Below are 13,846 nucleotides of genomic sequence, written 5' to 3'. Positions count from 1 at the left end.
AAGGTCAGGAGCTTGAGACCATCCTGGCCAACATGATGAAACCCCGTCTCTACTAAAAATACAAAAAATTAGCCGGATGTGGTGGCACATGCCTCTAGTCCCAGCTACTCGGGAGGCTGAGGCAGGAGAATTGCTTGAACCTGGGAGGCGGAGTTTGCAGTGAGCCGAGATCATGCCACTGCACTCCAGCCTGGGTGACAGAGTGAGACTCTGTCTCAAACAAACAAACAAACAAAAAAACCATTACCTTACCCCTCTACCAAGAGCCTTATGTGACAGGCTCTTTTTTTTTTTTTTCTTCTTTTTTTCCCAATGTGACTGCATTTTCTCTCATGGAATGACCCCTCCTGCTGGTCATGTTTTGCTGCCGTCTTGCGTAGAGATTGGACAGAGCAACTCCTGTCTTATCCCCTTTGGAAGTTGCTCCACAGCCTCAGGCCAACTTGATTTCAGAGTGTGGAATCCCAATCTAAAGGGAAACGTAGGCCAGGCACGGTGGCTCACATCTGTAATCCCAGCACTTTGGGAGGCCAAGGTAGGTGGATCACCTGAGGTCAGGAGTTTGAGACCAGCCTGGCCAACATGATAAAACCCTGTCTCTACTAAAAATATAAAAATTAACTGGGCGTGGTGGTGGGTGCCTGTAGTCCCAGCTACTTGGGAGGCTGAGGCAGGAGAATTGCGTGAACCCGGGAGGCGGAGGTTGCAGTGAGTCAATATCATGCCACTGCACTCCAGCCTGGGTGACAGAGCTAGACTCTGTCTCAAAAAAATTAAAAAATAAAAAATAAAGACAAATGTTCAGCAACGTTTATTCTCCTTGGGGACCGCTGAGGTGCCTGGCTCAGTCACATGTCATTTTTGCAGCTCAGGCCCATGAATGGGGAAGTCGACTTCTTGTCTGAGTCCTCACCCGCCCCTGCCATGTGTGCCCTACTCATTCCTCCCACACAGATGTACGAAGCTCCTTGTGAGCACCCATGTGAACAAGACAGACACATTTCCTGCCTTCTTGGGATTCCAGTTGAGTGAGGAAGACATTCCCCAAATAACTGCTCAAGAAAATTTTGAATTATACCAAGAAAGGGAGATAGAAGTTAAAAAAGAAAAAGAAAAAGAATTTTTTTTTTTTTTTTTTTTGAGACAGAGTCTCATTCTGTCGCTCAGGCTGAAGTGCGGTGGTACAATCTGCTTACTGCAGCTTCCACCTCCGAGGTTCAAGCAATTCTCCTGCCTCAGCCTCCCTAGTAGCTGGGACTACAGGCATGTCCCACCACACCTGGCTAATTTTTGCATTTTTCATAGAGACGAGGTTTCATCATGTTGGCCAGGCTGGTCTCGAACTCCTGGCCTCAAGTGATCCACCAGCCTCAGCCTCCCAAAGAGCCAGGATTACAGGCGTGAGTCACCACACCTGGCAGAACTTTTTTTTTTTTTTTTTGAGACAGAGTGTCACTCTGTTGCCCAGGCTGGAGTGCAGTGGTGCAATCTCTGCCACGCAGCTTCAAGCGATTCTCCTGCCTCAGCCTCCCAAGTAGATGGGATTACACGCACCTGCCACCACACCGAGCTAATTTTTGTATTTTTAGTAGAGACAGGGTTTCACCGTGTAGGCCAGGCTGATCTCAAACTCCTGACCTTGTGATCCACCCACATTGGTCTCCCAAAGTGCTGGGATTACAGGCGTGAGCCAACGCACCCAGTCAATTTTTTTTTTAAGGTAGAATTACGACAAGCCAAGTATTATGGAGAAGAGGATGGGAATTCTGGGCATATTTGGTCCGTTCAAGGAGGCCGGGGACCAAAACTGTGGGCTGAGAATTGGGGGAGAAATGGGACTCAGCAGAGCCAAGTCTGTATCTGTACCGAGGCTGGGAGAGGTGGGCTGCAGACGTGGGAAGCTTCAAGTAGGGCGGGTCCTCATAGTGTCTGCTCCTTTCCACCAGTGACTCCGCCTCAATTCTCCGTTGTCATGGAGTACTGTGAACTCGGGACCCTGAGGGAGCTGTTGGATAGGGAAAAAGACCTCACACTTGGCAAGCGCATGGTCCTAGTCCTGGGGGCAGCCCGAGGCCTGTACCGGTAAGACAGGGTGAAAAGGCGCCACTAAGGGTTAGATGGGTCTGTCCACACTCCTGATACTCCCAGAGATGGTGAGAGAACAGGCCAGACGCCCCAGACAGTCTCCCTCCCATACACTGTTTTACTATTTACTCTGATTACAGATAGGAGGGAGGAAAGAGGCTTAACCCAGGGAACACCAGCTCCCGGAACTGACGGTTGAAATTGATGTCCACACTGCACTTATAGAGTTGGATGAGCCCTAATTTTGGAGTGGACAGATTTAGCATAAAAATGAACATATCCAGTTAAATTTGAACGTTAGGAAAGTAATGAATCATTTTTTAGTATAAGTGCATCCTAAACATTGCATGGTATATACTTATACTAAATATCAAAAATATCAAATTTCATTTTATGTTTTGAGACAGAGTCTCACTCTCTTGCCCAGACTGGAGTGCACTGATATGATCACAGATCACTTAACCTCCCGAGCTCAAGGGATTCTCCTACCTTAGCCTCCTGAGAAGCTGGGACTACAGGCGCACACCACTACACTCAGCCAATTTTTTTTTTAAATATATTTTTTGTAGAGACAAGGTTTTGCCATGCTGCCTAGGCTGGTCTCGAACTACTGGGCTCAAGCAATCCTCCTGCCTCAGCTTTCCAAAGTGCTGGGATTACAGGCATGAGTCACTGCACCCAGTCTCAAATTTTGGATAAACATTTATTTTTAGTACAACTATGTCCTATACAATTTGTGGGCATGCTTGTACGTATATATGTGTGTATGTGAATCTATATATTCATTGCTTATCAGAAAATCAAATTTAATGGAGTGTCTTGTGTTTTTTTCTTTTCTTTTTTTTTCTTCTTGAGATGGAGTCTCCCTCTGTTGCCCAGGCTGGAGTGCAGTGGCACGATCTCGGCTCACTGCAACCTCTGCCTCCCAGGTTCACGCCATTCTCCTGCCTTAGCCTCCCGAGTAGCTGGGACTACAGGCACCTGCCACTACGCCTGGCTAATTTTTTTGTATTTTTATTAGAGACGGGGTTTCACCATGTTAGCCAGGATGGTATCGATCTCCTGACCTCGTGATCCACCTGTCTCGGCCTCCCAAAGTGCTGGGATTACAGGTGTGAGCCACCGCGCCTGGCCATGTCTTGTGTTTTATTTGGCAACTCTACCTATTCTCACCTGCAGAATCTATGGATTCTTAGTCCCAAGGGTACCCGAAGGTTAGTCACTCACAAACCATCTGCAGGGTTTTAACTATACTACTACCAGTGTTATTTACTTAACATTTTTCATTACATTGACTCACTTTTTAAAAATCGGAATAAAGGCCCGGCCCGGTGGCTCACGCCCATAATCCCAGCACTTTGAGAGGCCAAGGCAGGTGGATCACTTGAGGTCAGGAGTTGGAGACTAGCCTGGCCAACGTGGCGAAACCCTGTTTTTACTAAAAATACAGAAATTAGCCCAGCATGGTGCCACAGGCCTGTAATCTCAGCTACTCAGGAGGCTTGAGGGACAAGAATCACTTGAACCCAGGAGGCGGAGGTTTCAGTGAACTGATATCGTACCACTGCACTCCAGGCTGGGCGACAAAGCAAGACTCCATCTCAAAAAATAATAATAATAATTGAAATAAAGCTTTTAAAAAGGACACTTTCTCTTACTACCATAAATTGAAAACCAGTGTCACTTGCCAAAAATAGGTAACCACAAATGAAACCAAAACAATGTAATTAAATTCTGGCTGGATGAGGCTGCCTGCCAGAAGCTCTGTGATCCAACCCACATTCTCTTTGTACAATGGAGATATTGGAGATATTGGCAGAGTTAAGGATACCCAACACCAAGGCTGGGCGCAGTAGCTCACGTCTATAATCCCAGCACTTTGGGAGGCTGAGGCGGACAGATCACAAGGTAAAGAGATCAAGAGCATCCTGCCCAACACGGTGAAACCTCGTCTCTCCTAAAAATACAAAAATTAGCTGGGCGTGGTGGCACGCACCTATAGTCCCAGCTACTCGTAAGGCTGAGGCAGGAGAATCGCTTGAACCTGGGAGGCAGAGGTTGCAGTGAGCCGAGATCGTGCCACTGCACTCCAGCCTGGGCGACAGAACGAGACTCCGTCTCATAAAAAAACAAAAAACAAAAAACAAAAACAAAAAAACAAACAAAAAAAAATACCAAACCCAGACTTTCTTCTTGATGTAATCAGAAAGCCTGGAGCAAACTGAAAGGAGAGTAATTTTCCCTTTATATAATCTTGCATACCACCTTATCCCACACTTTTGGAAACACTGTCTTAGCTATTAATTTGAAGTTAAGTTTGTTTCTTCTCAACTCCCTAAACTAGTGAGTTTAAGGAGAAGTATTTTTGGATGTTGTAGGGGACACTGTTAATATCCCCTCCAAATGACCTCTGATCCTTTTTACCAGCTCTATTTACCCATCCCCCTCTTGGCATGCTTTGCTGCTAAAAGTTCACAGCTGCAATCTTCAGAGGATTGCCTGTGGGCACTGAAGCCCTTTCACCCTTATAGACAGCTGAAAGTGCCCAAGAGTTTTATATCCATCTGTCCCTGCCCTCCCCAACACGGTCCATAACCACTGACTGGTGTAAGTATAAAAGTCCAGTTCCTTTGCCTCCTGTGGGACACACTCTGAGGCGTAATTGTGCCCACAGGTCTCCGCGAGACCACCTGAGCCTGGGATTTCACCTGAAATCAACCTCTTGCTTGATTTCTTCTCCTTCGCCATCCTACTTCCTGTACTCCCTCAACCGTTTCTCCTGGGAGCACCTTCTTTTTGTTTGTTTGGGGGACTTTTGGAGTTTTTTTTTTTTTTGAGACAGAGCCTCATTTTGCTGCCCAGCCTGGAGTGTAGTGGCGTGATCTCGGCTCACTGCAAACTCCACCTCCTGGGTGCAAGTGATTCTCATGCTTTAGCATCCCGAATAGCTGGAATTACAGGCACATGCCACCACGCCCAGCTATTTTTTTGTATTTTTATTAATAGTAGAGACGATGTTTCACCATGTTGGCCAAGCTGGTCTCAAACTCCTGACCTCAAGTGATCCACCCACCTTGGTCTCCCAAAGTGTGGGGATTATAAGCGCAAGCCACCATGCCTGGTCAAGGGAGCACCTTCTTGATACAAATCCCTCGTACCCAAATCATGGCTCATGATCTGCTTCTGGGAGAATCTGAGCTCAGGCAGACACCATGACCACAACCCAACCTGGGACGCAGGGGCTTTGTGAAACCAAAGCCCTTGTCTGGAAGTCAGCGGGACCCCAGCTTCACATTCTGCTTTGACCTGAAGGGTCCCAGCAAGGTCCAGCCACCCAGCCATGCCTCTGAGCTCTCGGATCTGCCCAGCACTTCCCAGGCAAAGCAACACAGAGGCAACGTTGTCCTTCTCTACCTAAAGGCACCCCTGATGCCCGATTGCATGCACTTCATAAGGGCTGTCATGCCCCCTTGTGCTATGAATCTCATCTCTGCTCTATACTCACGGCTTGCGATTCTCAAACCTTGCCTCTGCATCCCAGTTTTTCCTGTGTATCTGTGGAGAGGCACCCATGGTACTGTCCAGCCTCATCAGCCCAGTTATGATTGTCAGTCCCCCAAAGAAAGTTTGGGCAAAGGTCACTAATGCTCCCCACCTTTGGCCGTGTCAGGCTACACCATTCAGAAGCACCTGAACTCCACGGAAAAATCAGAAGCTCAAACTTCCTGGTAACTCAAGGCTACCAAGTGAAGGTGAGTGTGCCTTGCGGGGGCGCTTTGGGTCAAACCTGCATCACTGGTGCTAGGAGAGGGGCACGAGTGTCTCAGAAAGGCTTGATTCTTGTCTTAGTTTATTTATTTATTTATTTAGAGACAGAGTCTCTTTCTGTCACCCAGGCTGGAGGGCAGTGAGCGAGATCGCCCCGCTGCGACCTCTGCTTCCCAGGTTCAAGCGATTCTCCTGCCTCAGCCTCCCAAGTAGCTGGGATTACAGCCATGCACCACCACTCCTGACTAATTTTTGCATTTTTAGTAGAGACAGGGTTTCACCATGTTGGCCAGCTGGTTTTGAACTCCTGGCCTCAAGTGATCCGCCCACCTGGGCCTCCCAAAGTGCTGGGATTACAGGCATGAGCCACCATGCCCGGCCTTGCCTTGGTTTTAGAACTGAGTTCAATTTTAGTTTTTTAGTTTCAGAACTAACTTCAACTTTCTGTGTGCCCACCACACAACAGTCTCCATCTATGCCGCCTGTTCTGATGACTGCCTTCCCTCACTGCCCATTTAGCAGGGATGGGCTACAAGTCATTTCCCCTTAGATGCCTGGACACCACTTCTATGTCCCTACAACGTACAATGGGGGATCTTGTTAGGTTTAAGGACTCAGACTCACAGGACAGGTCTAGGCCACACTTGTCATTCAGTTACTTAGAAGGATGTCAGCAGCGCCAAACCTTTCCCTCCAGGGTGAGTCCTCGCAGTCATCCAGGAGATACTCTCTTTGTCAGAGCCACAGGTGCTGGAGAAAGAGGCTCCCGTTAGGTGGGTGTGGGTCATCCAGGCTTAGAAGCCCATGACCTGCAGGAGTCAGCATCTCTGGTAACAACTCTGCAGGCATGCCTTCCAGTGTTTCTGCAAGTGACATGTCAGTTGCTGTTTTAAGAGCTGCCACATCTGGGTATGGTGGCTCACGCCTGTAATCCCAACACTTAGGGAGGCTAAGGCGGGTGGATCACCTGAGGTCAGGAGTTCAAGACTAGCCTGGCCAACATAGTGAAACACCGTCTCTACTAAAAATACAAAAACTTAGCCAGGTGTGGTGGCGCACACCTCTAGTCCCAGCTCCTAAGGAGGCTGAGGCAGGAGAATCACTTGAACCCGGGAGGCAGAGGTTTGCAGTGAGCCGAGATCGCGTGGTTGTACTCCAGCCCGGGCAACAACAGCAAAACTCCATCTCCAAAAAAAAAGAAAAAAGAAAAGAAAAGAGCTGCCACATGGCCGGGCATGGTGGCTTATGCCTGTAATCCCCACACTTTGGAAGGGAAGGCAGGAGGATCACTTTGAGCCCAAGAGTTCAAGACCAGCCTTGGCAACACAGTGAGACCTCCCCCTCTTCAAAAAATTTAAAAATCAGCTAGTCATGGTGGTGCACACCTGTAATTCCAGCTACTCAGGAGAGTGAGGCAGGAGGAGGATGCCTAGAGCCCAGGACGTCAAGGCTGCAGGGAGCTATGTTAACGCCACTGTACCCTAGCCTGGGCAACAGAATGAGACCCTGTCTCAAAAAATAAAAAAGAGGCTGGGCGCGGTGGCTCACACCTGTAATCCCAGCACTTTGGGAGGCCAAGGCAGGTGGATCACGAGGTCAGGAGATCGAGACCATCCTGGCTAACACAGTGAAACCCTGTCTCTACTAAAAAATACAAAAAATTGGCCAGGCGTGGTGGCAGGCGCCTGTAGTCCCAGCTACTCGGGAGGCTGAGGCAGGAGAATGGCATGAACCCAGGAGGCAGAACTTGCAGTGAGCCGAGATTGCACCACTGCTCTCCAACCTGGGTGACAGAGTGAGACTCCGTCTCAATAAATAAATAAATAAATAAGAAAAATTTGCTACAAAGCATTCCCATCAGCTGTTTACTGTGTAGTCCTCTTACCCCCTTGATCCTGCCCAGAAGCAATCTAACAATCAGCAGTCATTTTTATTTTTATCATCAGCGATGTTCCTAAGAGCCATAGGTGACAGTCTACCTGTATCAGATTTCCAGGGGAACAGAGCTAAGAAGTTCACTGGAAGTCAGATTTTCATACAGAAGAGGAAAAGATTTTGTGAACTCAGTGTCCACAATTCCCAAATGCTAAAAGAATTTTAGCAGTTTTCTTTGTCATCCATAGACGGTTTTCTTTCTTCCAGGCCTACGAGTGTCAGAGACAGCCCTCAAATAATAGCAGACAGGCCTTTTTTGCCTTTCAGATGCCTTTCCCCCTCTGCGATGGTGATATAAGTACTCCCAAAACACTGTTTCTACTACTCTCACGCTCTTCATGCAGCCTGACTATAAGATGCGCTATTCCACCTTTCATCCCTGGTATCCCATACGGCGCTAGATGTAAGAGAATGTCAGTGCTCAGGAAACGTGTGAGCAAATGAATGAAGGAATGAATGAAAGGGGGATGAGCCATCTAAGTGCCTTATCCCTTTTCTCACATTGCCCCTAGATTTGGGTACCTGGCTGAGTTTGGGGCTGGCAGCCTTCAGCACACCAATGGCGTCAATGGCAGGTGTGCATGGGACAAGAACATATGCTGTCATGATTGTGCTACAGTTTCTTTAAGAACACCAGGTGACCACGCAGGCCTGGGGGGATGACTCACACTCGTCATGCCAAAGCCAAAGGATCAGGCTGACCCCCCATAAAGTCAGATAGCACAGAGGGGATGCCCCCATGCCATTTTTCCATCTGCTTCTCTGGGAAAAGGCGAGCCAGGCAGTGGCTCTATGACCCCTCTCCGCTCTCACTGAGTGGAGTTCAGTCCTCAACTGAGAAACCCCTACATTTTAACATAGTCATACTGGCAACAACTACAACTTAGCAGGTCTTACCAGTGCTTTATAACCATTATCTCAAGTAATCCCCCCTGTCATCACCCCATTTTATAGAGAAGAAATCTCTTTGTGTTTCTCTTGGTCACTGCACTGTGATAAGTTGAACCCATAATGTTAACCAATAAAGTAGCCACACAGACAGAAGTCACGACAGGAAATAAATCCCTAAGGTAAAAGACAATTCCCTGGCAATTGTGTGAAGCAACAATCCCTGCCCTTTACTCCTCTACCCAAGGTCTTGCTTGTTTCTTTCTAAGTTGCCTCTCTATCTAGCTTGCAGGATTTGAGTTGAGGGAAACACAGACTTCCATGAGTTTGGGAACTACGAGAGAAAAGACAGACAAAGTCAAATCTACAGCATATCTCTCACCTCAGGAACTGGAAGACGTATTTTATCTATATGATGTAAAGTCTGAAATATACAGGTACACTCATGTTCTGGTACAGATTCTAACTCAGATGTGCATAATAGGAAAACCCAAATCAAACTCCTCCAAGGACCACCTAAACTCAACTCTGTTGAATGAAATTGGGTAGTAATCAAAAAATTCACTGAGTTTTCTGGCAGCGGCTAGAGGGACAGGGGAAAGGGGAGACTAGTTATGGTTGTTCAGTTTCTTGGTTTTCTTTTAGCTTTGGAATCGTCCTCTGGGAAATCGCCACTGGAGATATCCCGTTTCAAGGTGAAGAATGTGAAGACTGGCTCAGCCAGTGGTGGGGTTGGGTCCCCTTCCAGTAGACCAGAAATTCCCCATCAGTGCTGCCCCTGGCGATTTGTTGTTTAATGTCGGAACTGCCTGGGCCGGTCAGTGGAATCGTTGGAAGCTCTTGTTGTTTCCATACTCAGAGTCCCTAGTTCTGATGCCAGCCATCAGCATCCAGAGAGATGTACGAGTACTGGAGCAATTTTTTGAGGCTCTCATGCTATCATTTCCAGGCTGTAATTCTGAGGAGATCCGCAAGCTGGTGTCTGTGGAGCGGGAGCAGGAGCCGCTGGGTGAAGACTGCCCTTCAGAGCTGCGGGAGATCATTGATCAGTGCCGGGCCCATGATCCCTCTTTGCGGCCCTCCGTGGATGGTAGGGTTCTTTCTGCTGTAAAGAGCATGAGCCCCATCATTATTTCACACTTGTGAAAGATTTCCTTTTCACCAGCTCCAAGGCAGTAGTTTACAACGAGGGGTGGTTTTATCCAGGGAACATTTAGTGATGTCTGAAATGTTGTTTGTCATAAGGCCAGGGAGGTAGGATGGGGTGCGCTACTGTCATCTAGTGAATAAAGGCCAAGGATGATGGCTGGGCGCGGTTGCTCATGCCTGTAATTCTAGCCCTTTGGGAGGCTGAGGTGGGCCGATCACTTGAGGTCAGGAGTTTGAGACCAGCCTGGCCAACATGGTGAAACCTCATCTCTACTAAAATTAGCTAGCCATGGTGGTACATGCCTGTAATCCCAGCTACTCAGGAGGCTGAGACACGAGAATCTCTTGAAACTGGGAGGTTGCAGTGAGCCAAGATCACGCCACTGTACCACTGCACTCCAACCTGGGTGACAAAACAAGACTCTGTCTCAAAAAAAAAAAAAAATGTTGGCCAGGCGCGGTGGCTCATGCCTATAATCCCAACATTTTGCGAGGCCAAGGTGAATGGATCGCCTGATGTCAGGAGTTTGAGACCACCCTGGCCAGCATGATGAAACCTCGTCTCTATTAAAAATACAAAAATTAGCCAAGTATATTGGCGCATGCCTGTAGTCCCAGCTACTCAGGAGGCTGAGGCAAGAGAATCACTTGAACCCAGGAGGCAGAGGTTGCAGAGTCAGGATCACGCCACTGCGCTCCAGCTTGGACAACAGGGCAAGACTCCGTCTCAAAAAAAAAAAAAAGAATGCTATTCAACATCCTGCAATGCATAGGACAGCCCACCACACAAATAACTCTCTGGCAGCCCCAATGTCAATAGTGTAAGGGCTTCCAAAGGGCATTGTTTTATCCAAAGTGGGTTGGAAAGGCAGATTACTTTCTTCCTGCCTATTTTCTTCCTTTATTTTTGTCTATATCTGTCTATTTATCTTTTTTTTTTTTTTTTTTTTTTTTTTTAGAGAAGAGGTCTCATTATGTTTGTTGCCCAGGCCAGAGTGCAGTGGCTATTGACAGGTGGGATCATGGCACTCTATAGCCTCAAACTCCTGGGCTCAAGTGATCCTCCTGCCTTAGTCTCTAGAGTAGCTGAGACAACAGGCACCACCACAGCAGCATTATCTTGTTGCCTTTTTGTCTTTCTATCTCTCTTCTTTTTCCTCTCTCTTGCTTTATTTTTGCCTATCTTTCTCCTTTTTTCCTCCCTCCTTGTCTGCCTTCCTTTCTTTTTTCAGCATCCTTGGGATTATCTCCTCGATGCAGACTTTTATCTCACCATGTCATCAGCTGCTTCTCCATAGCTTCCTTACACTGTCTCCCTCCCTGGAAGCATCTCTCTCTCCTACCCTAGACCTAAATCTCCCAGACTTTCCACAAAGCCCAGACAAAAGAGAGAAGGGGCCGGGTGCAGTGGCTCACACCTGTAATCTCAGCACTTTGGGAGGCTGAGGCAAGCAGATCACTTGTGGTCAGGAGTTCAACACCAGCCTGGCCAACATGGTGAAACCCTATCTCTACTAAAAATACAAAAAATAGCTGGGCATAGTGGCACACACCGGTAATCCCAACTACTCAGGAAGCTGAGGCAGGAGAATTGCTTGAACCCCAGAGGCAAAGGTTGCAGTGAGCCAAGATCGCGCCACTGTACTCCAGCCTGGGTGATAGAGCAAGACTCTGTCTCAAAAGAGAAAGAAAGAAAAGAAAAAGGAACTAAAGAGCCATGAGTCCAGACTTTTGAGGCAGCTTCCAAGGATGTTCTGTCTGCTTACAGAAGTCTCGAGCATGAGGACTGTTCTTCAAGGCCTTCTCACAGATGGTCTGTTGGGAAAACCTCTCACACTACCTGAGAGGGTCTCATCTGTCATCTCTCCTCTCCCTTCATCCACATCCCTACCTTTCAGAATGAAAAATCAAAGTCACGGCATAGTTTCTGTCTGAAACTTTCTCTCCACCACCACAGAGCAGAAGTGCAGACTTAATGATGCGTTCTGAAAAATTGGTCTTTGGGGTGGATGAGAAGCCAACAGTGATTTATATAATGCTGTCCTCCACTACACTCTCTCCTCTGTCTTCTTTCTTCTTCTACCAAGGTCCCTTACAACCTAGGGTCCTCCTAGTATTAAGGAATCTAACACCAGAGAGTAATTCATACTAAGATGTGAGTTTACCCCCTCCTGTGAGGTGTTTGTGTTTTAAAAGTTGATCAAGTAAGAGAACTTTATATCCCAGATGTGTGAGTGCTGATGGTGGTTTAGGCACCAGCCAGACCAGGGGGAATGCAGTTTCTAAATGACTGTGCAATGTGGAAATGTCTTTGTGTTTCTAACTTGGCTCTCAGCTGCCTACCCTGGTCTAATTTTCTGTTCATTCATCCACAGAAATCTTAAAGAAACTCTCCACCTTTTCTAAGTAGTGTATCAAAATCTAAACCAAGGAGTCTCTGGACAAGAAGCTGGGAGAGGCACAAACTGGACATCTCTCTCTCTCATATCCTTCGGCATTGGCTTATCTATGGGTGCAAGGAGTGGGCACACTTCTCTGTTAGAAATAGAAAATGATTCCAGTCATACAGGACACATCCCACTCCAAATGATATTTCCAAAAACATACCTCTGACAGTAACTTTGATAGATGGTTTGCCAAATGTATCTTTCTGGGTATCCGCACCTCTTGGCAATGAAATTTGCAGCTCCTCCCTTCCATAAATGAAGTCTTTTCCCCCACCATTTGAATCTAGGCTGGCACTGTGACTTGATTTGATCAATAGAATGTGGAAGAAGTGACTGTGTGCCGGTTCCAAGCCTAGGTTTCAAGAGGCCTTATAAATGTCTGTTGGAACCTTACCCAGCCATGAACATGTTGAGTGAGCATGCTGGAGAATGAGAGACCACATGAAGCAGAAACATGCTTTCCTAGCTGAAGTCATACTAGACCAACCAACATGGCAGCTAACACATGAATGAGGCCAATCAAGACCAGAAGAACCACTCAAGCAGAGCCCAGCCCAAATTGCCCATTCACACAATCAGGAGCTAAATAAATTACTGTTGTCTTAACACTAAGTTTTGTGGTGGTTTGTTACACAACAGAAGTAACTAGGCAGAAACTGTTCAATTCTTCCTCTTGCCCAAGGACTCAAGTACAAACTTCCTATTTGGATATCCATAGCCTTATGGATATCCCCCATGCCATACTTTCCAACCTGACTTTCCAATCAGATCCCAGAGTTCTCCTACCAGAGATTGCAAACTCTAATACCCATAGGGCCTAGGAAGGAAACTAAATGAATGATTTGAACCTGGAGGGGGCTTCAGTGAACAGATGAGCAAGAACAGCATCTCCTCAACTCCAGTCTATACTTTGTCACATAGAATGGGATCCCAACATTTCTAGAGCTTTCCATTTTGTCAAAAGAGCTAGAAAGTTGGATTTTTCTGTGATGTCCTTATTTTTAAAGGTTAGTATCTCATTAAAAATTATTTTAGGCTGGGCACGCTGACTCACGCCTGAAATCCCAGCGCTTTGGGAGGCCCAGGCGGGAGGATCATCTGAGGTCAGGAGTTCGAGACCAGCCTTTCCAACATGGTGAAGCCCTGTTTCTACTAAAAATAGAAAAATTAGCTGGGTGTGGCGGCCACATGCCTGTAATCCCAGCTACTCGGGAGGCTGAGGCATGAGAATCGTTTGGACCTGGGAGGCGGAGGTTGCAGTGAGGCATGATTGCACCACTGCACTCCAGCCTGAGCGACAGAGTGAGACCCTGTCTCAAAAAAAAAATTATTTTAATGCTGATAAGACAAACAAAATATGTCCACATAGGAGCTGCCAGATTTTAATCCCTGCCAGACTCAAATCCATGTTTGTGGTGCTTTCATTCTAGATTTCTTTTTTTAAGACGGAGTCTTGCTCTGTCATGCCCAGGCTGGAGTGCAGTGGTGCAATCTTGGCTCACTGGAACCTCTGCCTCCTGGGTTCAAGCGATTCTCCTGCCTCAGCCTCCTAAGTAGCTGGGATTACAGGTGCT

General features: G+C 47.2%; 1 protein-coding gene across 4 annotated transcripts in view; it reads left to right on the top strand.

The window, feature by feature from the left end:
- Positions 1 to 12,878, top strand: part of MLKL (mixed lineage kinase domain like pseudokinase) — a 29,965-nt gene extending 17,087 nt beyond the window's left edge. For 2 of the 4 annotated variants that reach the window (XM_016930165.4, XM_054669576.2), the window contains 6 exons: positions 1,947 to 2,082; positions 5,756 to 5,837; positions 8,962 to 9,113; positions 9,322 to 9,371; positions 9,626 to 9,766; positions 12,201 to 12,878. In XM_016930165.4, coding sequence (XP_016785654.1) covers positions 1,947 to 2,082; positions 5,756 to 5,837; positions 8,962 to 9,113; positions 9,322 to 9,371; positions 9,626 to 9,766; positions 12,201 to 12,235 — 596 coding nt within the window. In that variant the 3' untranslated portion in view covers positions 12,236 to 12,878. The remainder of the gene's footprint in view (positions 1 to 1,946; positions 2,083 to 5,755; positions 5,838 to 8,961; positions 9,114 to 9,321; positions 9,372 to 9,625; positions 9,767 to 12,200) is intronic. The other 2 variants (XR_010152454.1, XM_063797433.1) reach the window with 2 other exon arrangements.
- The last annotated feature ends 968 nt before the right edge of the window (positions 12,879 to 13,846 follow it).

This window comes from Pan troglodytes, chromosome 18, assembly GCF_028858775.2.
Source record: "Pan troglodytes isolate AG18354 chromosome 18, NHGRI_mPanTro3-v2.0_pri, whole genome shotgun sequence".
NCBI classification, from domain to species: Eukaryota; Metazoa; Chordata; class Mammalia; order Primates; family Hominidae; genus Pan; species Pan troglodytes.
This window is presented reverse-complemented; position numbering and strand designations above follow the sequence as displayed.